At 47.0% G+C, this 27,658-nt stretch overlaps 1 protein-coding gene across 5 annotated transcripts; it reads left to right on the top strand.

Annotated features, from left to right (window-relative positions):
* On the top strand, nucleotides 1-27,658 carry DNMT3B (DNA methyltransferase 3 beta; the record flags this gene model as incomplete). 5 transcript variants are annotated; one of them, XM_080716824.1, is made up of 22 exons in its annotated part: nucleotides 1-30; nucleotides 194-326; nucleotides 1,407-1,468; nucleotides 2,901-3,032; nucleotides 4,949-5,074; nucleotides 5,608-5,817; nucleotides 8,360-8,518; nucleotides 9,956-10,063; nucleotides 10,764-10,908; nucleotides 12,907-13,032; nucleotides 13,186-13,230; nucleotides 14,243-14,322; nucleotides 14,534-14,646; nucleotides 15,118-15,301; nucleotides 16,211-16,295; nucleotides 17,827-17,972; nucleotides 19,727-19,817; nucleotides 20,154-20,302; nucleotides 21,477-21,562; nucleotides 24,723-24,792; nucleotides 25,491-25,609; nucleotides 27,517-27,658. In XM_080716824.1, the coding sequence occupies 22 exons, from the start codon at nucleotides 1-3 to the stop codon at nucleotides 27,656-27,658; spliced, it is 2,541 nt and encodes an 846-aa protein (XP_080572950.1). The 5 variants fall into 5 exon arrangements, with proteins under 5 accessions (XP_080572950.1, XP_080572952.1, XP_080572953.1 ...); XM_080716823.1 differs by lacking the exon at nucleotides 1-30 and adding an exon at nucleotides 11,308-11,367 and having other exon boundaries at nucleotides 200-326; XM_080716826.1 differs by lacking the exons at nucleotides 24,723-24,792; nucleotides 25,491-25,609.

The raw sequence follows: 27,658 nt of genomic DNA, 5'->3' as shown, positions 1-27,658 counted from the left end.
ATGGAACCAAGTCCTGAGCCTCCGAGTTTGGTGAGGGGCAGGCTATGGGGCAGCCTGGGAGGGGCCCTGGGGCAGTGTGTCATCTGAGACTGGGTCATGGACCTCCTGGCCTGAAGACATCTGGCCATGGCAGGATGTTTGGGGTGGCGCCTTGCACCCCTGCCACCCTTCCGCTCATTCTAGCCTCCCACAGGAAACAATGAAGGGAGACGCCAGGCACCTGCATGAAGAGGAGGGCAGCAGCGGGCGGGAGGACTCTCTCATCGCCAACGGAGACGCCCCCTCACCCCCAGTCCTGGAGGCTGTCTGCACCCCGGAGAGCAGAGGTGGGTGGGCTCAGCCGGGGAGTGCTGCTGGTCTGTGGAGGCTGCAGCTGCAGTGGCTGCGGGCCCTGCTGGCTCAGGGAGTTGGTGGGAGAGGATCTGTCACACCCCTGGAAGAGCCTGCTGCCTTGCTGTGGGTGCCCAAGCCCTCCCTCATCCCACAGTAGCCCCTTGCCCCCCTCACCTTGCCGGGACCTCAAGAGTGGGCCCTGTCCTTGGCCAGCCCCATGGTTAGGTTCTGGCTCAGGCTGGGATGTTTGCCTGTGACCCCTTCATCTGTGGCTTGCTTCCTGCTGGGCCCTCTTCAGCTGTCCCCAGACCATATCACTTGGTGATCTTCCCCTGCTTGGGAACCCCCCTGCATTTTTTCCATCATTGAGACCCATCTATGCTGCCCAGTAGAATTTTCTACCCAGGGGAAAGTGGCCTCTAGCTGCTCATCACATAAAATCATTTGAAATGTGGCTGACAGGGCAGATACTCAGTTGACATTTATTGCTCTTTTTAGCAATATTTTGGCATGTTCAGGACACAGATTTGTTTTTTATTTTTTATTTTTGTGGTACTGGGGTTCCTGGAAATCCTTCTACCTCTGGCTACACTCCCAGACCTATTTTATATTTTTATTTGGAAACAGGGTCTCTTAAGCCAGCGAGGCTGGCTTCGAACCTGTGCGATCCTCCTGTCTCCGCCTCCCAAGCGCGGGGATTACAAGCGGGGATTACAAGCGCGTGCCACCACGCCCGGCAAGGACACATAGTTTTGAATACCTGCGGGGCAAGCACTAGGGACTTTACCAATAAGCTGCATCCCAAACCCCAAATTGACTAGTTTGTGCTCATAGAATTGGACTGCACCTTTCTTGGTCCTTTCAGCCGTGTTTGGAATCCTATTATGTCTATAACCCTTTTGCCCTGTTGCCTTGTGAACACAGGGTGGATACTACAGAGACAGGCTGCCTAGGAGTGACCCCCAGGGATGGCTGGTCTGAGGAGACCCCAGGCCACATCCCCAGGAAGAACCCTGTAGGTGAGGCTGCTCTCCGGCAGTACTTGCCCCTTCATTCCGTGCTTTCCTCCATAGGTCGAAGATCCAGCTCCCGACTGTCCAAGAGGGAGGTTTCTAGTCTGCTAAGTTATACTCAGGTACTGCCTCTTACTTTTTCAGGGTTCAGAGGCATTTCTTTTAGCTTTCATCAAATAGACATCCGGAGACTTAGAAAAATTGCTATCTGGCTGAGCATGGTGAGTCACACTTATAATCCCAGCTCCTGGGAGACTGAGATAGGAGGATCGCACAGGTTCGAAGCCAGCCTCAACTACTTAATGAGACTCTCACCAACCTAGTGAGACCCTGTTTCAAAATAAAATATAAAAATAGGTCTGGGAGTATATCCCGGAGGTAGAAAAGCCCCTGGGTTCCACTCCCAGTACCATACACAAAAAAATGACTATCTGGAAAAGTGATATAGTTTTAAGTCATTTTATTTTTTTCGGGGCATTCTGACTCTTAGCTATACTTCTGGTCTTTTTCTTTCTGGTTTTTTTTGTTTGTTTGTTTGCAGGTCTGGGGATGGAACCCAGGAGCATTTGACCTCTGAGCTACACCCCCTGCCCTATTCTTTATTCTTTTTATTTTTTTTTTGGTGGTACTGGGGGTGGAACCCAGAGGCTTTCTACCTCTGGGCTATACTCCCAGACCTTTTTCATGTTTTTTTAATTTGGAAACAGGGTCTCACTAAGTTGCTGAAATCCTCACTAAGTAGTTGAGGTTGGCTTCAAACCTGTGTGATCCTCCTGTCGCAGCCTCCCAAGCGCAGGGATTACAAGCGTGTGCCACCATGCTCGGCTTTATTCTTTATTTTGAAACAGGGTCTCACTAAGTTGAAGAGGGCCTCACTCACTAAGTAGCTGAGGTCCTCCCTAAGTAGATGAGGCTGTCCACGAACTTTCGGTCCCAGTCTCCCTAATGCTAGGATTACAAGCGTGTGCCCCCGTGCTCAGCTCTTCATTTTTTATGCTGGAACCGAGTCTAGCTAAATTGCTGAGGCTGCCTCAACTTGTGATCTTCCTATCTCAGCCTTCCAAGAATTAGGATTAAAGGGATGTGTCGCGTCATCGACTTAAATCACTTATTAAATTAGGAAGTTTTGCTTTTTTTTGTGTGATACTGGGCATTTTCCTGAAGGGCGGTCTTAACTCAGAGCAACGCAACACTACCAATATATTTTTTTAAATGGGTTCTACTAAGTTGCTGAGCGTCTCTGTTGCTTAGACTGTCTTCAAATTATAATTCTCTTGGAACAAAACAAGATAGTTGACTATTTTTTTTTTTTTGCAGTACTGGGGGTGGAACCTAGAGGCACTCTACTTCTACACCCCCAGCACTTTTTTTTTTATGTATTTGGGAACAGGGTCTTACTGAGTTGCAAAGGGCCTTACTAAGTAGTAACAGGCTGGCCCTGAACTTGGCGATCCTCTTGTCTCAGCCTCCCAAGTACTGGGATTACAAGCATGTGCCACCACGCCCGGCTTTGTGTGACTTCTTAATGACGTGACAATTTCATCTTATGCAAAGGATCTGACAGGGGATGGAGATGGAGATGCTGATGGCACTGTCGATGGTGAAGGGGAGGACGGGGATGGCTCGGACACTCCAGTCATGCCAAAACTCTTCCGGGAAACCAGGACTCAGTCTGAAAGCCCAGGAGTAAGTCCCACATGCCTAGCTCTTCTAGGAGTCAGGCCCTTCTACTTCTGGTGGGCCTGAGATCTGTCTGGGTGCTTTAAAAAACAAGATGAGAACATGTTTTGAAATTTGGAAAATGAGCAGCAAGGCTCACCGACTGTGGGATCTTCTCGGGTGTTTTTTCCTTCCACTTGACAGGGCTGTAGAATTGGCAGAGCAGGGAGCTCAGTTGCCAGTTACCTGTGATGGAACCTGTTATTTTGGGTGGATTCTGTGGCTCAAGGAGTTTGAGGTCTAAAAAACAGGGGAAACAATGATTGTGTTTGACTACCCAGTCTGTAAGAGACAGACTGATACTTGGACAGACCTTTAAAAACCATTCCACGTCCAATCCCTTAGGTATGTTATCTATTACCCCCATTTATTTTTATTTTTTATTTTTATTTTTAATTTTATTATTTTTTTTTGTGGGTCAGGGGATGGAACCCAGGGGCATTCTACCTCCGAGCTACACCCCCAGCCCTGTTTTTTATTCTTTATTTTGAAACGGGGTCTCACTAAGTAGCTCAGGCTGTCTGAACCGCGATCCTCCGGCCCCAGCCTCCCAAATGCTGGGATTACAAGCGTGTGCCACCATGCCTGGCTATTTTTATTTTAGTTTTAGTACTGGATATTTAACCCAGTGTGCCATTCTACATCGACTCATACACTCAGCCCTTTTCATTTTTTTTTTTTTTTTGGTGGTACTGGGGGTAGAACCCAGAGGCTTTCTACCTCTGGACTATACTCTCAGACCTATTATATTTTATTGGAAACAGGGTCTCACTAAATTGCTGAGAGCCTCACTAAGTTAGCTGAAGCTGACTTCAAACCTGCACGATCCTCCTGTCTCAGCCTCCCAGGCGCGGGGATTACTGCGCCACCATGCCTGGCGCCCTTTTCATTTTGAAATAGGGTTTCTATCTGGGCCTCAGTGGCACATGCTTGTAATCCCAGTACCTGGGGAGCTGAGACAGGATTGCAGGTTCCAGAACAGCCTCAGCAAGTAGTGAGACTCATCAACCTAGTGACACCTGTGCTTCAAACTAAATATAAAATAGGGCTGAATAGCTCAGAGGTAGAATGTCCCTGGGGTTAATTCCCAGTAACACACACACACACACACACACACACACACACACACACACACACAAGAAATAGTGTCTCCCTAAGTTGCTGAGGCTGGCCTTGACCTTTCTGTCTCAGCCACCCAAGTACTGGGATTGTACTTAGCTATATCCCTATTTGTGTGTGTGAGACTGCGAAGCTCTACCCCTGGCCCTATGTTTTTTTTGTGTGTGATACTGGAGATAAAAAACCCTTCTACCTTTGGACCACACCCCCAGACCTATTTTATATTTTATGTGGAAATGGTCTCACTAAGTTGCTGAGAGCCTCACTAAGCTGCTGAGGCTGGCTTGGAACCTGTGACCTCCTGTCTTGGTCTCCCAAGTTCTGGGATTATAAATATGCACCACCATTCCTGGCTCCCCCCCAGCTCTAATTTTCATTTTGGAAGAGGGTTTTTGCTAGGTTGCTTAAAGTCTCACTATTAGAGGCTGTCGACCTGCCATCCTTCTGTCTCAGCCTCCCAAGTACTGGAATTATAGGAGTCTGCCAGCTTATTATCGCATTTTAAACATGAGATTTCCCCAAGACACATCAACTCTTGCCCACAGAATCTGAACACAGGACTGTAGCACCCAAATTCCTGCCATTTCAAGAAAATATACAGCTGAAGGATTCCTTTTCTGTCTTGGAAAAATTAAAAACAAAACAAAACAAAAAAACACGGCCTGAGGCCACCATGTCTCTTTGCTGTTCTCTGCTCACCTCTGCCCCAAATCCCCAGCACTCCCATCATCTGAGGCCTGGTGCGTATCCTCTCTTGCTTCCAGGTCCGAACGCGAAATAGCAACCGTGCCTCAAGTCGGGAGAGGTACAGGCCTTCCCCGCGCTCTACTCGAGGCCGGCAGGGCCGCGCGCACGTGGACGAGCCCCCCGTGGAGTACCTGTCTACTAGGGTTGGTTCCCAAGCCCCTGCCTCCGCCTGGGTCTGCACTGGTGGACAGCTGTGTTCTTCTTCACACTTGGCCTTATTTCAGAATCTTGCTTTTCCTTTCTCTTGGGTTTGGGTTATGCTTCTCTGAAAGCAGATGGCCTCTCTCCTGGCCTGGTCCTGATTGGAATTATGTTGGGAGTGTAAAATTCCTCATGATCTGGGTTCTTGGCCACATCAGAATTGAGCTAGCATCCACTCTTTCAAGTCAAGAATTTCCTTAGTATCTTCAGCTGTCTTGGCAGCCCCAGCGTGTTGAGCACACTCTGTTCTGACTCCAGATTCAGGTGCACAGTAGGCACCACACGGGGCCCCTTACCTCTCAATTGTGCCTCTGTCCCCGTCGTGTCTCTGGTCTTTCTCTGGATGTTACCATGATTTTCTCTTACTTCCTGGAAACTTTTCCCAGGTGGACTTGACCTTGTTTCTTCTCTTTTTTGCCAGGGAGGATGCTGGGGAAACATTGTTGTGGGCTAACCTGTGTCCTTGTGCCCACAGTCCCTGAGGCGGCGGGCAGCAGCACCCACGGGCTCACCATGGCCGTCCCCTGCCAGCCCTTACCTCACCATCGACCTCACAGATGACGATGTGACACCCCAGAGCAGCAGTACCCCCTACGTTGGCCCGGGCCAGGACAGCCAGCAGGAGAACTTGGACACCCCGCAGGGGGACGCAGAGAGCAGAGACACAGACAGCGCCGAGTATCAGGTACTGCTGAGGGCTGGCGAGACCCTGAATGAAGACGGAAAACGCTGGTGCTACACCTTGCTAATGACATGTTTTTATCATAATGCTGGGTTTTTTGTTTGTTAGTTTTTTTTGGTGGTACTGGGGATGGAACCCAGGGTTATTCTACCTGAGCTACACCCTCAGCCCCAATTTTTTTAATTCTTTATTTTGAGACACGTTTTCACTGAGTTGCAAAAGGCCTCAGTAAGTAGCTGAGGCTGTCTGCGAATCGTAATCCTCCTATCTCAGCCTCCCAAGTGCTGGGATTACAAGTGTGCACCGCCATCCATGCCTGGCTTGCTTACATATTTTTAGTATTTACTTTTGAGAGGTTACTGGAAAATGCAGAGATAATTTTTTTTGTGTGTGTGGTACTAGGGATGGAACCCAGGGGCTTTTCTACCTCTGGGTTATACTTCCAGACCTATTTTTTATACTTTATTTGGGAACAGGGTTTCACTAAGTTGCTGAGAGCCTCATTAAGTAGCCGAGGCTGGCTTTGAACCTGTGTGATCCTCCTGTCTTAGCCTCCCAAGTGCGGGGATTACAAGTTTGCGCCACCATGCCTGGTGAACCCAGAGATAATTCTGTGTCTTGAGCACAACCCAAATTCTTTTTTTGTGTGTGTGTGGTAGTGGGGGTGAATCCAGGGGCATTCTACCTCAGAGCCACACCCCAGTCCTATTTTTATTCTCATTCATTCTCTCTCTCTCTCTCTCTTATTTATTGGTGGTACTGGGGGTGGAACCTAGAGGCTTTCTACCTCCGGGCTATACTCCCAGACCTATTTTCTATTTTATTTGGAAACAGGGTCTCACTAAGTTGCTGAGAGCCTCACTAAGTAGCTGAGGCTGGCTTCGAACCCGTGTGAACCTCCTGTCTCAGCCTCCCAAGTGCGGGGATTACAAACGTGCGCCACCATGCCCGGCTTTTATATATATATATATATATATTTTTTTTTTTTTTCTTTTTTCTTTTTTTGGTGGTACTGGGGTGGAACCCAGAGGCTTTCTACCTCCGGGCTATACTCCCAGACCTATTTTATACTTTATTTGGAAACAGGGTCTCACTCAGTAGCTGAGAGCCTCACTCAGTAGCTGAGGCTGGCTTCGAACCCGTGTGATCCTCCTGTCTCAGCCTCCCAAGCACGGGGATTACAAGTGTGCGCCACCATGCCTGGCTCTCTCTATATATATTTAAAAAAAATTTTTTTTTCTTTAATTTGAAAGTAGCTGAGGCTGTTTGCGAACCACGATCCTCAGGTCTCAGCCTCCCGAATGCTGGGATTACAAGTGTGCGCCACCACGCCCGGCTTATTCTTTATATTGAAACAGGGTTTCACTAAGTTCTAAAGGGCCTCACTAAGTAGTAGCTGAGGCTCATTGGGAAACCATATATCCTCCTGTTTCAACCTTCCAAGTACTGGGTTCAGAAGCATCTTCCCAAGTTTCTGAGGCAGGCCTAAAATGTCTGAACCTCCCGTGTCAGCCTTCTAAGTTTGGGGATTATAGTTGTGTGCCCCCATGCCCAATTGGGTCTTATAGTTCCTCATCTCTGGGCATCGGTCAACCCAGGACCTCCCGCATGCTAAACCTGCATTTGTGCCACTGCCACTGAGCTTCAGCCCCAGCCAGCTCCTCACTTGCAAGCTTTGTTTTGGACTCAAGAGTCTGTGAATTGGGCATGGTGTGATTTTATTCGTTTTTTTTTCCTTGTGGCACCTGGGATTTTCTACCACCACCCCAAGGCCTATGTTTTAATTTGAAATAGGGTATTACTATGTTGCATAATGCCACACTAATTAGCTGAGGCTGGCCACAAATTCATGATCCTCCTGTTTCAGCTTTCCAAGTGCTGGGATTATAAGAATGCGTCACCACACCTGGCTCTCCCATGTTTTATTTTATTATGGTACTGAGAATGGAACCTAGGGACATCCTACCTCTGAGTTACACCACCCAGCCCTATTTTTTGTTCTTTATTTTGAGACAGTCTCACTGACTTGCAAAGGGCCTTTAGTAGTAGCTGAGGCTGACATTGAACTGTGATCCTCCTGAACCCTGGGATTATAAGCATGAGTCACACAACCAGCCAATTTTTTTTTTAACTTTTGAAACAGGGTCTCACTAAGGCTAAGGTTGTCCTTGAACTTGGAATCCTGTGTTTGTCTCCCAAGTAGTGGGATTACAGACATGCATTACCATGCCTGGCAAGTAGGGTAGTAGTGGGGATTGAACCCAGGGTCATTCTCTACATCTACACATCTATACATTCTATGCATATATACACACATATATACATATATACATATGTACATCTCTGAGCTATATTCCACAGTCCTATTTTTTTAAATTTTGAAACAAGGTCTCACTAAGTTGAGTCTTACTGCTTACTAAGGTTGTCCTTGAATCTGAGATCCGGTCTCAGCTTCCCAAGTACTGGGATTACAAGCATGCACCACCATGTCTGGCCTTATTTCTTCTCTTCTTGACGTGGTTCTTTCCTGTGGTGTTTCTTCCAGGATGGGAAGGAGTTTGGAATAGGGGATCTTGTATGGGGAAAGATCAAGGGCTTCTCCTGGTGGCCTGCACTCGTGGTGTCCTGGAAGGCTACCTCTAAGCGCCAGGCCACACCTGGAATGCGATGGGTCCAGTGGTTTGGTGATGGCAAGTTCTCAGAGGTGAGTCTTGGGCAACGGAGGGCCTCCAGGGCACTGCAGACCTGAAGTTTGGTTCCTATTCTTTGACATTGTTGGGAGGAAAAATTCTTAATAATTTTATGCATATACTTAGGTTCTTAGTAGCCCAGAGCTCAGTCTGTTTGCAGGGGACAGTGTGATGGAAAGGTCCCTGGGTTTTGTTTTGGACTTTTTTTTGTTCTGGATTTATTTCTCTGGGGAAGATTCTGAGCCCCCCACCCAGTCAGGCATGTAAATGAAGCCATTTCCCATAAGCACATTAAAGTTTTACAAGGACTAGGATACAAAGCTGTGGAGCAGCCCATAGGACACTCTGCTTGCAGGCTATCTCTCTGAACAGCAGAGGGAGCAGCAGGATGAGGGTCCTGGGCCTATGCTGGCTCTGACGCATCTAATGCTGGGTTGCGTGGGTACCCATCCCTGGGAAAGGAAGGATGGTACATTGTCAGCCTTGCTCCAGTGAGACATAAAATGTGCTTTGCAAGATAGTATCTGAGGCTGAATGGGACGAGATTGCAGTATGGGTTTGGCTTAGTCCTGAAGGGCCCAACCTCCTCATAGCCTGTGTTTGTGTGCTGCCCATGAAAATTGAGGTGATTGGCAATTTCGTCTCACTCTCCAATGCCTCCCAGAGGTCAGGCTCCGTGTACAAAGTCGAGGGGTTCTGAAAGTAAGCACTCGATCCTGGGGTGTCCCATGTGGCCTGCAGCGCCCACCTTCATTTTGGCCTGCTCACTGTTTATGCGTGGCTGGGCGCCCGGCATGTGGAGACCTGAGCTACAACGAAAATCGTGTCATAGCAAAATTCTTGCTCTGCCTAGCTCTCTAAAGTGAAATAATTTCATAATGCTAAAGAGTTGACTGTTGTCCTCATGTTCAGGAATGTTCAGGAAAGAGGTAAGAACACGAAAAACCTTGAAAAAAGCATCCATGGTGAACTTTTTTTTTTTTTTTTTTGGTGGTACTGGGGTCCCTGGAAGTCCTTCTACCTCCCAGACCTCCCAGACCTATTTTTACATATTTTATTTGGAAACAGGGTCTCCTAAGTCAGCGCTCGCGGCTGGCTTCAAACCTGCGCGATCCTCCTGTCTCTGCCCCCCAAGCGCGGGGATTACAAGCGTGCGCCACCACGCCCGGCTCATGGTGAACTTCTGAAACAAACCTTGGTGCTATAATGGGATGGAGGGCTGCATGCATCCATGTGTGCATTGATGTGTGTGTACACATGAGCACATGCACATGCAGTCACATACATATTGAAGAGTAAAGAGTCACCTGCCTCTTGGTTTTGGGATTTTAGTACTCTATGTACTATTTCTTTGCTTTTTTCTTTCCATTCCTTTGGATTAGAATCTTGTCCCCAGACCTTCTGGGAAATACAAGCACAGATGGATGTTGACAGTGTCTTTTCTCTTCTAGGTCTCTGCTGACAAACTTGTGGCTTTGGGACTGTTCAGCCAGCACTTTAACCAGGCCACCTTCAATAAACTGGTTTCTTACCGGAAAGCCATGTACCACGCCCTGGAGGTAACAAGGGTAGTGGTGAGGGAGGAAGCCTGAGGCCTGCTCAAGCCAGGCCTGAACCCCCTTTGCAGGATACCTGGGAGGGAGCAGGGCAGCCGGGGAGGTGCGGGAGAAAGGGTGCTGGCCTGATTGAAAAGAAACCTCTTTCTTGTGATTCAAGGTCCAGATTGGACAGGAGCTGTGGCCACCCATCCTCCTGTGTTCTCTGGGCCATGTTAATCCCTGTGAATCATCGAGCTCTCCCTCCTACCTTGACTTGGTTGAGGCAGCATTTATGAGCTTGGATCTGCTAGTTTCCATGATCTTAGACATGTTCAGCCTCACAGTCCAATAAAGGATGTTTAACTACAAGAACTCTGGTGCCTCTTAGACAAGGTTCAGAGGGTCTCTTATATAATATCAACTGAATCCTCTCTTTTGGGGGAGGGGACTGACCACTTATTTCCTACAGGGACAAATTCATACTTTGATATCTCTTAGAGACCTGGGGGAAAGATTATCATGAACCCCCAACACCACCTCCCACCTGTTTCTCTGCTCAGGCGGGCTTCCACCATAATATGCCATAGCCCAGGACAGCCTGGCCTATGAATGAGCCTTGTGTGAAGGGACATAGGCGCTGATGGGAGGAATCACTGGGTGGGGGAGGATCCCCCCTCTCCAGCCCCCACACAGCACAGATTCTGCATTTATGTCTTGACAGAAAGCCCGGGTGCGAGCTGGCAAGACCTTCCCCAGTAGCCCTGGAGACTCGCTGGAGGGCCGGCTGAAGCCCATGCTGGACTGGGCCCACGGGGGCTTCAAGCCCACTGGGATTGAGGGTCTCAAACCCAACAACAAGCAACCAGGTAGGAATGTCCCCTAGGTAGTGCCTACTGCCACTGCTGGTGGAGGAAGCCTGGAGGCAGTGCCCCCCACGCTGCTCCTGGTCCTGCCCAGCTGCCCTGCACCTGTGCATCCAGCATACGAAGGCTGCACTAGTCTGTCTTGGCCTCCAGGCACTTCTGTGATTGAGACTGAATAAGCAGGAATCAAGATTCAATCTTCATAAACACCCTTTTCATAAATAAAGGAATCCAAATGTACATAAAAACCAAAAAATGAAACTGTCCACTAGAGAGAGTGTTTTTTAAAAAATAAAGATAGGCTATGTCCTAACATTTCGTCTGTCCTGATACACAGGATGTCTTTTAATGATCCATACACTTAATATCATGTTTTCTCTTTTGTTTCCCCCCCTCAAAAAGTGGTTAATAAGTCGAAGGTTCGTCGTTCAGGCACTAGGAAATTAGAATCAAGGAAATACGGTATTCCCTTCCCATCATTTGACTGTTCTATTTTCTTTGCTTTTATTCTTGGTATGTGCAGCGGTCACCACTATAAAAGAATCGAATTTCTTAAAATCAACCTGAACCCCCTTCTCACCTCACTGCCCAGCCTCACTGCCCCCAACCCCTGTTAACATTGTGGGTGCACATCCTCCAGCCTTTTCTGAACACGGGATTTCTGCTTTCCCCTTTATTTCTCAACATTAATAGTAAAAACACTGAATTGTCATTTTGTCACTAAAAATATTACTTTGATAAAACTACATTTGTTGACTGAGATTATATTTACTTATTTGTTGTGGTACTAGTGGTTGAACCCAGGGTCCTTCTACCCCTAAGCTATACCCCCTACCTATTTTTATTCTTTATTTTGAAACAGGATTTCACTAAGTTCCAGAGGAACTGACTCAGTTGATGAGACTGGCACAAACCTGCGATCCTCCTGTCTCAGCCTTCCAAGTACTGAGATTACCAGTGTGTGCCATCACGCCTGGCTTGATGCTAAGTTTTCATTGGAAATGATCCCTGTTAACTCAATATAGGTTAACTAAATACAATTAGCAATTGTAAATGGACTACAAATTAACGAAATTGATAAAATTTATATTTTGGAAGTTGATTTTATTTATTTATTTTTGCAGTACTGGGGGTGGAACCCAGGGGGATTCTACCTCCAAGCTACACCCCTAGCCCTATTTTTTATTTCTTTATTTTGAAAATAGATCTTACAGCTGGGCGTGGTGGCGCATGCTTGTAATCCCCACGCTTGGGAGGGGGAGACAGGAGGATCACGCTGTTTCGAAGCCAGCCGCGCTGGCTTAAGAGACCCTGTTTCATATATAAAATAGGTCTGGGAGTGTAGTCCAGAGGTAGAAGGGTTTCCAGGAACCCCAGTACCACCAGCACAAAAAAAAAAAAAAAATAGGTCTCACTAAGTCGCAGATGTCCTCACTAGGTAGCTGAGGCTGTCCACGAACCATTATCCTCCTGTCTCAGCCTCCCAAATGTGGGGATTACAAGTGTGTGCCACCACGCCTGACTGTCTGTGTTATGGCACATCATTTCATGGCCCACCATTGCATTGAATTCCTTGTGAGATTTTTAAATTACCATTCAATGGAAATCTGGGACCTCAGCCACTAAGTTGCTCAGATAAGTGGATTGAGCCTGCTGCAATATTTTCAGCTGGGGCCAAGGAGATTTGTTTGTTCTCATCCTCAGGTTTTGAGGTGGCTCCTGTTTTAGGTCCCCATCATGGGCTGTTGGGAAGCTGGAAGCTGATGCAGGAGCATCACAGGTTCAAGGCTAGCCTCAGTAACTTAGTGAGACACTTTTAAAATATAAAATGGGGCTGGGGTTATTATATAGCTCATAGGTAGAATGCCCCTAGGTTAAATCTCCTGTACCCCCCCCCAAAAAAAAAAAATGCCAGACAGATCCTGTCAAATGCTACCTGGGTCTTGTCCTGGTGGTCTCCCTGTGGGCTCCAACAATGCTTGGTCTGCTTACCTTTCACAGAGAACAAGAGTCGAAGACGTACAGCAGATGACTCGGCCACTTCTGACTACTGTCCCCCACCCAAGCGTCTGAAGACCAATTGCTATAACAATGGCAAGGACCGTGGGGAGGAAGATCAGACCCGAGGTGACTTGGGAGTCAGAAGTCTGGGGACCAGGTGCCCGTTGTCTGCAGGAGCAGGTTGTGCTGGCCACTCTGCAATGGCATGTGGTGGCCAGTATGGTTTGCTGGTCAACAACTCCTGACCTCATCTAATGCCTTCTCCCTCTTGCTTCACAGAACAAATGGCTTCAGATGTTATCAACAACAAGAGCAATCTGGATGGTAATGTTCTCCAGCCCTGCTTGGGTGCAACCCTCTTCTTGCCTCTTTATCCTGCCTGGGTTAACTCCCAAGCCTCCATCTAGTGCAGGCTGACTTTTTCCCCAGTCTCAGATGATGGCACATTGTAGACCCAGTGTAACTGATTCTGCCTCTGATGGAAGCAAGCATGTAGGTTTGGAAGAGACAGAATAGAAGCTGAGATAGATCCTTCTATTTTAAAACCTGTTCATAAAATCTGACACAGATTAAGGAGGCCATGATTCCCAAACAGGAACTGTAACTAGCTGTTAGATAAAGATTAGAAAATTTGAACATTGTTATAATTTCTGATCTACTTATCCTGGTTGTGAACTCATTCAAAACTGCTGGGAACAGGCCTACTGGAATACAGAGGGTATATTGTAGGGTCCATAATTCCTTTGCTTCCCAGCCTAATGTTGTCCTTCATTTCACAATTTTTTTTTGTGGTACTGGGTATGGAACCTAGGCCATTCTACCTCCGAGCCACATCCTAGCCCTATTTTATTCCTTTTTATTTTTTTATTTTTTTGATGGTACCGGGGGTGGAACCCAGAGGCTTTCAACCTCCGAGCTATACTCCCAGACCTATTTTTATATTTTATTTGGAAACAGGGTCTCACTAAGTTGCTGAGAGCCTCACTAAGTAGCTGAGGCTGGCTTCGAACCTGTGTGATCCTCTGGTCTCAGCCTCCCGAATGCTGGGATTACTAGCGTGCGCCACCATGCCTGGCTAATGTCCTAGTCTTTATGGTGGTTCACCAGGCCTTCAAAGCACATTGGCCTGCTGGAGGAGCCCTCATCTTTTACCTCTTTCCTCTGGACCTGTTCTGCCTGTTAGGTAGAACTTGCTTGTTGGTGTCAGGTGGACTTTCTCAGTCAATGAAACAGATAGCACCTTTGAAACATGGTTGAAAGGGATAAAACATAAGAGATTGTAGCATGTTGCTGAGAGGCTTAAATGCCACAAGCTGTGACCCTGTCTTTTTTACAGATAGCTGTTTGTCCTGTGGAAGGAAAAACCCAGTGTCTTTCCACCCACTCTTCGAGGGTGGGCTCTGCCAGGCATGCCGGGTGAGTCCTCCTATCCCTGTCTTGTGCTTTCTGCCCCTATTTCATGACACCCCCTGTACTTTACCAAAAAATAGCACCTGGAGTCCTCCAGCACACCTCCCTTTCTTTCCTTCTTATCCTTGTAAAGGCCTCCAGAGGTTTACTGTGTCCTTGGTCCCCATCCTGGCAAGCCGTGGTCTCTGGATTCATAGCTGTTTCTCTCTGACTGCAGGATCGCTTCCAGGAACTGTTCTACATGTATGATGATGATGGTTACCAGTCCTACTGTTCAGTGTGCTGTGAGGGCCGCGAGCTGCTTCTCTGTAGCAACACAAGCTGCTGCCGGTGAGCACTGGGCCCTGTGGGCATGATCTGGGCCTCCAAGGCTACCAGATGATACCCAGTTAGTTATTTAGCCTAAAGGCAGCAGCTTGTGCTTGATGCAAACCCAGGCCCAGGGATTGAGACTAAGATGACCTGGGAGCAGGTCACAGAGTCAGTATTGTGGCTGTTCTTTACATGTCTTTCTAGTAGAACATATAGGTAGTACACATGATACACGGGTGTGTGAGGGAAAGGGTGTGGGTATGTTAGGGATGGTTCCCCTCCCTGGAGCTTTCCCAACTTGCCAGGAATCCATAGAGTCCATGCGATCTGACTAGGACAGGAGGAACCTTTGTGTGCAAAGGTCTCTGTGTATGGGGACAGAGGTATGCTGTTGAACAGCTTGGATCCTGAGGACTTTCCAAGGCTGGAGACTTTCAGGCAAGCGGGCTGATTGATTCCCGAGCATCCCTTCTTATGGACTGGCCACAGGTGCTTCTGCGTGGAGTGTCTGGAGGTGCTCGTGGGCACAGGCACTGCGGAGGAAGCCAAGCTGCAGGAGCCCTGGAGCTGCTACATGTGCCTCCCCCAGCGTTGCCATGGCGTCCTGCGGCGCAGGAAGGACTGGAACGTGCGCCTCCAGGCCTTCTTCACCACCGACACGGGGCTTGAATACGTAAGCACAGTCTCCAGGGCTACAGGGTTCTGGAATTCTCACAAAAGGAGGAAAGGGCCAACATTTAAATGGAACTGTCAAGAGTCTCTAATTTATGCCTATCGTGGGCAGTTCTTTCTGGCTTCCCCACATGTGCCTCCAATGACAGAAGCCAATGTAGAAATTAGCTGTCTCCAGGACAGGGAAACCAAGGGCTTTCTTTCAGATTTTTGTGGTACTGGGTATGGAAACTAGGGAGATTCTGAGCTACACCCGTAGCCCTATTATTTTTATTTGGCAACAGGATTTCATTAAATTGTGAAGGGCTTCACTATGTTGCTGATTCAGCATCACCTGTGATCCTCCTTTCTCAGCCTCCCAAGTACTGGGATTATAAACTTGAGCCACCATGCTCCTGATTCTCTCAAATTTTAGTAGGATCACCCGGTGTGGTGCCAAACACTTGTAATTCCAGCATTTGGGAGGCTGACACAGGAGGGGAGGGGAGGCTGAGACAGATTGTGGTTCAAGGACAGCCTCAGCTACTTAGTAAGCCCTTGCAATGCAGTGAGACCCTGTCTCAAAATAAAGAATAAGAAAAAATAGGCCTGGGTGTAGCTTTGGAGGTAGAATGCCCTTGGGTTCCATCACCAATATCACACACACACAAATTTAGTAGGATTAAATTTCCCTTCTTACCAGGACTCCTTAGGTTATTCCTGTCTAGGGTCATGTCTCTGTATACATCTGAAGGACCCTCAGCTGTGCCTCATGTCTAAGGAGGATAGAATGGCCGTTCTGAGCCAGTATGGGCTGACACAGGACATGCTCCCCCTCGGCCATCCCCATTGAGGTTCGGTGGAGTGCAGCTGCTGTCTTCTTGGCTTTTTACCTTGCGCCTTCACCTTGACTCTCCAATGTATCTGGCAGGAAGCCCCCAAGTTGTACCCTGCGATTCCTGCAGCCCGAAGGCGGCCCATTAGAGTTCTGTCCCTGTTTGATGGAATCGCCACAGGTAAGTTTGAGACATCAGCTAGAATGCCCTGCTGCCACAGTGTAGGGAGCCACTGGGAAGTGTAAGGCCTGTTCCTGGGGTCCTGCTGGTAACTTGGGTACCCCTTCTCTGTAGTTCTACCTTATCCACACTGTGTTGGTCTCTTGGGCATCTTGAAAGGATGCTTATGTGTTGCATTTTGTTTTTACATGTTTTTAAGTACATGTGTCTGAATATTTTTTTTTTGGTAGTACTGGGGATGGGACCCCCAGGACCTTACTGCTTCCAGACTATACTCCCAGACCTATTTTTTAAAAATATTTTATTAGAAGCAGGCCTCACTAAGTTTCTCAGAGCCTCACTAAATAGCTGAAGCTGGCTTTGAACCTGTGCGATCCTCCTGTCTCAGCCTCCCAAGTACTGGGATTACAAGAGTGTGTCACTACGCCTGGATGAATAATTTTTTACATCTAAAAAATGGATTGGCTTGGAGATAGGCAACAACTGATAGCACCCTTAGTCTTGGCTTCTTTTTGTTTCTTGAGGTTTTGCTTTTGGTATTGGGAATTGAGCCTAGGTGCATTCTATATCTGAGCTACTGTCCCAGCCCTATATATTTATTTATGTTTTTGCGGTACTGTGGATAGAACCCAGCTACTTAGTGAGGCCCTGGGAGGTAGGGGCATTCTACCTCCGAGCTACATCTCCTGCCCAATTTTTTTTTTTTTTTTTTTTGGTGGTAGTACTGGGGATGAAACTCAAGGGCCTTCTACCTCTGGGCTACACTCCCAGACCTATTTTTTTATATTTTATTTGGAAACAGGGTCTCTTAAGCCATCCTCAGCTGGCTTCAAACCTGCGTGATCCTCCTTTTTTAGCCTCCCAAGCACGGGGATTATAAGTGTGCACCACTAGGCCTGGCTCCTTGCCCAATTTTTTTTTTTTTTTTTTTTTTTTTTTGCAGTGCTGGGGATGGAACCCAGAGGCATTTGACCTGAGCTACACCCCCTGCCCAATTTTTTATTCTTTATTTTGAAACAGGGCCTCACTAAGTAGCTGAGCTGCCCACGAACTGCTATCCTCTAGTCTCAGCCTCCCAAATGCTGGGATTACAAGCATGCGCCACCACGCCTGGCTCCCTGCCCAATTTTTAATCTTCATTTTGAAACAGGGTTTCACTAAATTGCAGAAACCCTTAATAAGGACCTGAGGCTGTCCTTGGACCAGGATCCTCCTGTCTCAGCCTCCCATCTTATTTTTTATTTTAAAGAAAGCTTTCACTGAGTTGTGGAGGGCCTCACTAAGTAGCTGAGGCTGCCATCTTCCTTTCTCAGCCTCCCAAGTACTGGTATTACAAGTGTGTGCTGCCACACCTGGCTGTGTTTCTGAGATTTCTGCATGTTTGGTGTAAGCACAGCCAGTGTGGGCTTTGCCCAAGGTGCAAATGGGTGTATTGAGGACGAGCTTTGAACCTGTGACCTCTACCAGAGTAATAACAGCGATCTGATGTGGTCATCAACACTCATTTCTGTCCACTTGGGCCTACTAACAGGGTATGTCGTCCTCAAAGAATTGGGCATTAAAGTGGAAAAGTACATTGCCTCTGAAGTGTGTGAAGAGTCCATCGCTGTTGGAACTGTTAAACATCAGGGACGCATCAGATATGTGAACGATGTCAGGAACATCACAAAGAAAAATGTGAGGCTCGGTTCCCTGATGTGGCTCCTCTTTCCTTTTCCCTATCCCCCTCCACACTCTGAAATGGCCCTCCCCTCTTTTCCATTCCTGGGGCCCAGGCTGTTGGTAGATGAGACCCCTGATTCAAGGTGGGACTGGTGGGACCTGCAGCTTAGAAATAATTCAGCTAATTCTGGGTTATCTTCAGCATTAGAGCTGAGTCAGGTTGGGTGATTTGTATGCTTGTACACTTGTAATCCCAGTATATGGGAGTCTAAAATGGGGTGGTTAAGGTTTGAGGCCAACCTCAGCAAATTAGTGATTCCCTCATTTTTTTAATGTGATCCTGGGGTTTGAACTCTGAGGGCTTTGTATTCTGCTCTGTAGTTCTAGCCACAAATTTTTTTCTTTTGTTTCTTTTTTGCGGGTTTGGGGATAGAACTCAGGGGCATTTGACTTCCGAGCTACACCCCCTGCCCTATTTTTTATTCTTTATTTTGAAACAGGCTCTGACTAAGTTGCAGAGGCCTCACCAAGTAGCTGAGGCTGTCCATGAACCGCGATCCTTGGTCTCAGCCTCCCGAATGCTGGGATTACAAACATGTGCCACCACGCCCGGCTTCTAGCCCAGTTTTTATGTTTTGTTTTTCAAATAGGGTATCTCTAAATTGGTAAGAGTAATCACTAAGTTGCTGAGCCTGTCCCAGTCTATTTCAGCCTTTCAAGCATTAGGATTATAGGCATCTACCATACCTAGTCGAAAACCTCTTTTTTGGTGGTCCTTCCTCCAAGCTATACCCTAGCTCTCTTTTCTATTCTTTATTTTACTTTTTTTTTGGTGCTGGGGATTGAACCCAGGACACTCTAACTTTGAGGTATATTCCCAGCTTAATTTTATTTGTAAACAGGGTCTAGCTAGGTTTAAGAGTGGCTACTTGCTGACACTGTCCTTGAACCTGTGATCCTGTCTTAAACCATTCCTGGCTCTATTTTTTTTTTCTTTTTGCAGTACTGGGTATTGAACCCAGGGGCATTCTACCTCCAAACTACACCCCCAGCCCTATTTTTTATTCGTTATTTTGAAACAGGGTCGGTCTCACAGTGTTGCAAAGGACCTCACTAAGTAGCTGAGGCTGGCTTCAAACCTGCGTTATCTTTCTGTCTCACTCTCTCAAGTGCTGGGATTATAACTGTGAGCCACCACCATGCCCAGCTTATTCTCTCTTTTAAAATAGGGTCTTACAAAGGAACCTCACTCAGTAGTTGGTGCCTGTCAACCTGTGATCCTCCTGTCAGTCTCCCAAAGCACTGGGATTATAAGCATCAAACACCAGCGAGCTCGAGAACCTCTTTCAAATAAAAACAAAATAGGTTTGGGCTATACTTCAGACTGTACTTGGCCTTAGCCTCCTAGACTAACAAAAGAGTAGATCAAGTTGGACTAGGTGGCGCACGCTTGCTTGTCATCCCAGCATTTTCAAGGAGGATACTCAGGGTTCATGCACAGCCTTAGCTACTTAGTGAGGCCTTAGCAACTCAGTGAGAGACCCTGTTTCAAAAATAAGACTAACAAAATAGGGCTGGGGGTGTAGCTCAGAGGTAGAATGCCCCTGGGTTTCATCCCCAGTACTTCAATAACAACAACAAAAAAACAACCAAAAAGTAAATTAACCTAAGATTCTAGAATTGGACTTTTCTGGCCGGTTACCTGGGAATCTTGGCATCCTGACCTTCAGCCTCGTCCCTCCCTGACTCTGGCTGTCTTTGCCCCTCAGATTGAAGAATGGGGCCCGTTTGATTTGGTGATCGGTGGAAGCCCGTGCAATGACCTATCAAATGTGAATCCTGCCAGGAAAGGCCTATATGGTGAGCAGTCCCTTTTCTGGGGTCCCCAGAGACCGTATGACAGCTGAGTGCAGGTAAGGTGGAACAGCACTGTAAATGAGTTCTTTGTTCTCCACCGCCCTTACTCAGAGCCTCAGGGGCCTCAGCATTGTCCACAGCCTGTTTACATCTAGGGCCCACAGGGACAGAAGCTACACAGTGCCATGCTCTGCTGCCTGTGTTCCCTAGTCACTAGGGATGTTAGGTGTGAGCCCAGTTGTGGATCGCTGCGGCCACCGGGTTTCAGTGATTAGGGATAGGGAGGGAGGGTTGCATTGAAGGTTTTGAATGGATCCCTGCTTTGTTCTGTTGGCTCAGAGGGCACCGGCCGTCTCTTCTTTGAGTTCTACCATCTGTTAAATTACTCACGCCCCAAGGAGGGTGACGATCGACCATTCTTCTGGATGTTTGAGAATGTTGTAGCCATGAAGGTTGGAGACAAGAGGGACATCTCACGGTTCCTGGAGGTAACAGAGCCCTGGGGACTGATGGTCAAAGACAACCTAGACAGGAAGACCCTGCTGACGCCAAAGTCTTACAACATTGAATTCTTTCCAGTCCCTTGGAGGGTGTGGCTACATCTGGAGGTCAGGGGTGGTCCACATTTCCTTCTTTTTTTTATATATGGGCCTTGGAATTGAACCCAGAGGCATTGTACCTCTGAGCTAACCCCCCAGCCCTATTTTTATTGTTTCTTCATTTTTTGTGGTTCTGAGGATGGAACCTAGGGGCATTCAATCTCTGAGCTACCCCCTGCCCTATTTTTTATTTTCTGTTTTTGATTCAGGGTCTCGCTAAGTTGTGGAGGGCCTCACTAAGTAGCTGAGGCTGTCCTCAAACTGCGATCCTCCGGTCTCAGCCTCCCAAATGCTGGGATTACAAGCATGCACCAGCATGCCTGGCTTTTTTATTCTCTATTTTGAAACCGGGTCTACTCCATGGTATCTGAGGCTGGCCATGAACTTGTGATCCTTCTGTTTCAGTCTCAGTCTCCCAAGTACTGGGACCTACCACACCTGGCTACATGGGAACATATGTAATCTACCACACCTGGCTTCATGGGAAACATTTCTAACGTCACCCTAACTACTAGAAGTCGGCAATAGTGAAATAGATCTGTTTTTGTATAGTCCCAATGCAATTTGACTCAACTTTTACCCTAGAGAGTTCTTTTTATAATCCTTGTTCGTTCTTGGCCACTCTTGGGATTGGGGTGATTCCATTACCCCATCAAGCACTGTAGCAGATGCTTTTTGTATACTTCACTCAAACATATCATAAGTGTTACAGAGGTACTAGGCTGGCTGTGTCCATGTTATTAGATCCCAGCTGCTGGTGACCAGCCACAAGGTTTGCCTATAGCCAGGACCTTGACTGGCAGCATGTCCACTGTGAGGTCCTTGTATAGCACATTTTTTCATATGCCATGTCCCAGGCATCTGGTTTGATCTTTAAAGCCCCAGTAAGCATGGAAGCATTAGTTCTATCCTAAGCCAGCCTCTTGGTACAATTGGCCTTCTTATGGTTAGGGACACTGCCCCTTCCATAGCCAGAAGAAGACCTGTTACCTGCACAGGTCAAGCCCTCCTGAAGCACACCTGATCTCTGGGTTCCTAGCAGCTCCCCTTCTCTCTCCCGCAGTGTAATCCAGTGATGATCGATGCCATCAAAGTTTCTGCTGCTCACAGGGCCCGATACTTTTGGGGCAACCTACCTGGGATGAACAGGTAACAAGGGGCTTTGACTGGGACAGGTAAAGTAGATAAAATAGATATAAATCAGCTTTGGCATTCCACCATTTGAGGTATTAGGATGTCCAGAAATGCCTGGGAATCTCAAGCCAGGACTTCTTAAGGTTTACTTGTTCAACCTACAGATGGGCCAGGGTCTGTCCCATATGCTGGGACAAGTCCATGCTGTGGATTCCTCTTATAAGTGTAATTGTTGAAATGTCTACACCTTACCTCTTCTCCCCTGTTGTACCCTACCAGTACTCACTGGGAAATGGAGATATATTATTAAATGTGCCATTCCACCTGCCCTGGAGATGAAGTAACCTAGGCTAGGCCTATAGTGATCAACCAGGTGGCAGAGCTGAGATAGAGATTTTCTTAACTAAGGGCATTTCTACCTTTTAAAAAATTTTTGTCTTGAAATGTGCCCTCACTATGTTGCTGAGAATCTTGCCATATTGCCAAGGCTGACCTAGAACCTGTGATCCTCCTGTGTCTGTCTCAACCCTTCTTGGGATTAAAAGCATGTGCCACCACACCTGGAGAGCATACAGCTTTGATGAGGATTAATAATTATCTACCATGTGTTTCAAGAACAACATTCCAGAGTTGCAAATGTGTGTTCTTTAGAGGGAAGTATTGGAAGTAAGGTAATTTCTTGGCAAGGTCTTGCAGTAGCTCAAAGATAACACGTCCATGTTTGAAACTGCCAGGCACTATTTTAGTGCTGCCATTTCTGTGGTGGGCACAATGTCAATGGCTGTCCCAAACATCAAAGCTGTCTCAAAGGGGGAAGGGTAGAGAGGACAGTAAAGGTTCAGTGTGTTTGACTGGGCAGGTCGGCATTGGATTCATACTCTCTCATACCATGAGGGCTATAAATTAAAATTCGGATCATGCGTTATATCCCAGGCAGATGGAAGGGCTCAGGTATGGTGGCGGGGACATTTTCCCACTGCATTGGAGAAGTGTTCCTCTGACAGGATTGGTTGTAAAAGAAGGGGTAGAAAGAACTCCAGGTATGGGATAAAATTCTGTGGGGCTTGAATGTGGTACCATTTTTAACTGTACTGAGGTGTGAGAAATCACAAGTTTTAAGCAGCTGAGAAGAATTATGTCTTAGGTTCCTGCTAGTTTCTGGGTGAACAACAACAAGGGTTGGCAGTGAGATGGTTTCACTGCCAAAGGAAGAGGCGTGGCTGATTTTTGTGTTGTGCTATAGGAGGTACTATCATAGTAAAACAGGTGAAGCCAGGCCTGGTGGCACACACGGGTAATCCCAGGACTTGGGAAACAGAGGCAGGAGGGATCAGAGGTTCAGAGGCCAGCCTCAACAATTTAGTTAATTTCCATTCAATAAAACTGTTTCACGTGAAAAATATGTGTCTGGGTGTGTATCTCAGAGGTAGAAGCCCCTGGGTTCAATTCCAATGCTGACCTCTGGATCTACAGCATGGCGGTCCTATGGTAGCAAGGAAGAGTCACCTATTTTGAGGGCAGGACTTGTAATATTTGCTTGCACATTGGTTAGTGGAGTGTGAGCTGAGGTCCTGGCTGAAGCTATGATCTGTAGAATTACAGGATGGGTTTGTCAAGCAGAAGAAGTTCAGGCCCAAATCATCTAGTGTACAGGTTTTAGATCTGGAATGACACACTTCCTGACTGCTCAGCTACCTTAGGTTCATGCAGGAAGAATCCATGAATTGGGGTTGGGTGGCCTTGGATACCTAGTTGGGTACCTAGCAGGTGAGGTCAAGGGAATCTGCAGTCTAGGGCTGTGTTTGTGTGGTTCCTTGGCCTCTCCTGGGTAGTTTCCATTCTCATGTCTGAATTTTCTTTGGCCACCAAGTCCCCAGCACAGACTGCTGTGGTCATCACCTCCGCACGTGTCTTCTGCTCTTTGCTGCTGCAAACCTGCTCAACTCCTTTGTTTCTATCGCTTTCCCTATTCCTCTTCATTTGCAAAATGAAAGTTAAGTTTGGCCCACTTACAAGTCTGGAGCCTAATCAGTAAACCACTTATAATTACATCAAGTAGACCCACATAGGTCCAGTTGAAGTTTCTTATTTATTTTTGTAAACCAAGGGCATTCTACCTCACACTACATACCCAGCTTTATATTTTATTCTTTATTTTGAAATTGGGACGTACTAAGTTGCAGAGGGCCTCACTAAGTAGCTGAGGCTGGCTTTGAACCTGTGATCCTTCTGACTTCAGGATCCCAAGTATTAAAAATTATAAGCATGGGCCACCACACACCTGGCAAAGTTTCTCACCTTTTTAAAAAAAAAGTCCCACAGCTCACAGTGTAGCTTGATAAGTGTTTGCCTAGCATGTCAGAGGCTGAGTTCTATTCCTACCACTGCAAAAAAGATTTAAAAAATTAAAAAAATCCAAAGCTGGGTGTGGTGGCGCATGCTTGTAATCTCCACACTTGGTAAGCTGAAACAGGAGGATTGCGCAGGTTAAAAGCCAGCATCAGCTGCGTAGTGTGGCTCTCAGCTACTTGGCAAGATCCTGTTTCCAAATAAAATATTAAATAGGTCTGGGAGTGTAGCTCGGAAGGTAGAAGGCCTCTGGGTTCCATCCCCAATACCATAAACAAACAAATAAATATAAATAAATAAATATTTTTAAAATCCAAATTTCAAAAAATAAAATTTCAAAAATTGTCAGGCCTTTCTAAAGTCCCTCAGCCAGTCAGTAGTGGGGATGGGCTCAGGGGAGGGTCACCTAATCCTTCCAGCATTCCCTGCTTTCCTCCGTGAGCCCGACCAAGTTTTTGGAACTGGATAGAACACAGCATACTTTTACTTATACCCCCGGCCCTATCTGTCTATTTTGAAGTAGTGTCTCTAAGTTGCTGAGCCTGCCCGCCAAACTGCCACTCTCCAGTCATGACCTCCTGAGTGGTGGGCTTGCAGATGAGCGGCTCCTCTCACAGCTGGGAGCTAGACACTGGCCTTGTTCCCTCCAGGGGCTAGTATAGCCCTGGCCGGCACACAGCTCATGCCTGGGTTGTTTTTCATGTATTGTAAGCCCCTTTCCTGCCAGGGCACATTTTTGTTGCCGAGGCCTCCCTCCTACCTTGCAAGGTACCTACGAGTGGACCTCTGCAGATGGTAGAAAGTAATGGGTTTTGGCTGTTCCCAGGCCCGTGATAGCATCAAAGAATGATAAGCTCGAGCTACAGGACTGCTTGGAATTCAATAGGACAGCAAAGGTAAGATGTGTTCTTAAACAGCCTTTACTGCCACCTCTGGGAAACACACTTGGTGCCCCTAAGTGGGGAGATGACCTGGTGGTGGCTGGTACCTGCGCCCCTCTTGTGACTCCCTGGTGCTGGGCTTTTTTTCTCCATATAATCATTCTCTCCCGTTCTTCAACTTGAGAGAAGGAAACGTTCCTAGGAAGCAAATCCTCACTATGACAACCAACAATGAGGCTTTCCAAGTGTTATCCTGGATACGTAGAGACAGAATATCCCACTGCCCCTTCCAGGAATAAGAATAATTGACGATTTTGCAAAAAAAAAAAAAAAAAAAAAGTAAAATAAGATTACCTCTTGTCAAGTCGCAGATAAATATAATGCCCCGATTATAATTCCCAATTCTCATGGGCTGCATCAAGCAAAGGTCCACTTATCCAGACTTTGGCCACCTCCTGTGTTTGTCATTTTTCCTTCGACTCTTGCTTGATCAGTCATGTTGTATTCTTGGCCCCCGAGTAATCTCCTGCTCATTATCATCTTGGCCTTTGTGGGAGGCACAAAATGTTCTGGTTTTTCTCTTCTGCAAGCTTAGCCCTGCACCTGTCTCCCACACTTGACCTTCCTCTTCTGTATTTCCTTGGCTCTCGGGCCTTGATCCCACCTGGAACCTTTTTTCTGTGCTCACCCCATGATGTCATTTTATTCTCCAGTTAAAGAAGGTACAGACAATAACCACCAAGTCGAACTCAATCAAACAGGGGAAAAACCAACTTTTCCCTGTTGTCATGAATGGCAAAGAAGACCTCTTGTGGTGCACTGAGCTCGAGAGGTGAGCAAGGCCGCACTTGGAGAAGGAAAGGGCGTCGACAGGCTGAGAGGGAGCAAGAAGGCTGGCTGCACTGATGGGCCTCTGTTTTCCATGCTCACGGGCCCTAGGCTGGGAGAAGTTAGCTGCAGAGTTAGAGTTGGATAGTGCATGAGGAGGTTAGGGTCCCAGTACTGCTCTGGCATCTTCCTTTGCCGACAGCTTGGGATGTAGGACCCAGGAGGAGCCAGCTAAAGAAAACCATAATGCTCTTTCTCAGAACATTCTTCTGCCAGGTTGCTAGCCACAGCCTGCCTTCTCCCTTTTCCCTTTATTGAAAACTAATTTTGTCTCTTTAGGATTTCAGAGTTTGGAGGATTGTATAATTTCGTTTTATCCTTTAAACAAATTTTGTGCCAATAATGTAGTTTAATGCTATGAATTTTCCCCTTTTTTGGCTGGATTACAAAGACAATTTTTTATTTTGGTAATACTGGGGGTGGAACCCAGGGGCACTGTACCTCTGAGCTGCACCCCCAGCCCTATTTTTTTTTAGTCCTTTTTATGTTTGAAACAGGGTCTCACTGACTTGCAAAGGGCCTCACTAAGTAGCTGAGGCTGTCGATGAACCACTATCCTCCAGTCTCCGCCTCCCGAATGCTGGGATTACAAGTGTGTGCCACCACATCTGGCTTCCAAAAGCTTTTATACAGAATATTTTCATTCTAAATATTTCAGTTCTGGTTTTTTTTTTTTATATCAATAGTTCTTAGTATGAAAGAAAAGCTAATGGGCAATCTTGCCCCATCCAAGCTGTGGATTCTTAGGATTTTTTTTTTTTGGGTGATACTGGGGATTAACCCCAGGGTTATTCTACCTTTGAGCTACACCCGCAGCCCCCAGCCTTATTTTTTATTTTATTTTTTGCTGTCCACGAACCACGATCCTCTGGTCTCAGCCTCCCAACTGCTGAGATTACAAGCGTGCGCCACCACGCCCGGCTCTTATTTTTTATTTTAAAAAGGGGTCTCAGTAAGTTGCTGAGAGCCTCACTGAGGATCACGAACTGTGATCCTCCTCTCTTAGCCTCCCAAGTACTGGGATTATAAGTGTGCGTCCCCACGCCCAGCTCCTGGCTCGATTCTTCTGGATTTTGAGATACCAACACAAAGTGTTTGGCATAGCTGTGACATGGAGGGTGGTACAGATGGCAAGATGAGGGCCTGAGGTGTTGCCCCATTAATTTCTTGGCCCATTGATAATTATTTTTAGTACTGGGTTATAATACTGCAGTTCACCATATCTGTAACCTCTTTAACCAGGCCTGGTGTAACTCTGTAGGTTTCACCTGAGTCAGATGCTTGTTTCTTAAGGAAATTGCTTAACTTCTGTTAGTGTGTGTGTGTGTGTGTGTGTGTGTGTGTGTGTGTGTGTTTGTGTGTGTGTGTGTTCATCATGTTAGTTACTGGGGATCGAATTCTAAAGGCATTGTGCTTCTGAATTACACCCCATATCCTGTCTCACTCAGCCCTCCAGGTATTGGCATTATAAGCGTCTTGCCACCACACCTGCCCTCATTATTGTGTTTTGAAGAAAAGATACATGACTTGCTAGGTATTCATTCATACACGGGTTACTTCACACAAAATATGTGCCAGGAGCATTTTGTTAGTGTTGGAGCTGCACAAAACAGTCCCTTGTTGGATGAGCCCTGTCTTCATGTCAGTTATTTATGAACAAGTATTCTGAAGAGCCAGTGCACGCAGTTGAGAAGGGTTCTTATTTGAAGGCTCAGTGGGGTCCTCAGTGGAGGGATCGTACAAAGAAATTGGGTGCCAAGATTAGTAGCCGGGGACATGCCGACTTTCCTGAGAATGCTAAGCATGTTGGAGTGCTGACACTTCTGACTCTTTTACCCCGCTCCTTCCCAGGATCTTCGGCTTTCCTCCACACTACACAGACGTTTCCAACATGGGCCGAGGTGCCCGCCAGAAGCTGCTCGGGAGGTCCTGGAGTGTACCAGTCATCAGACACCTCTTTGCCCCCTTGAAGGACTACTTTGCATGTGAATAG

The sequence above is a fragment of the Muscardinus avellanarius genome, assembly GCF_963383645.1.
Source record: "Muscardinus avellanarius genome assembly, chromosome: 19".
Classification (NCBI taxonomy): domain Eukaryota; kingdom Metazoa; phylum Chordata; class Mammalia; order Rodentia; family Gliridae; genus Muscardinus; species Muscardinus avellanarius.
Note: the sequence above shows the minus strand (reverse complement) of the source record. Positions and strands in the feature narration are given on the sequence as shown.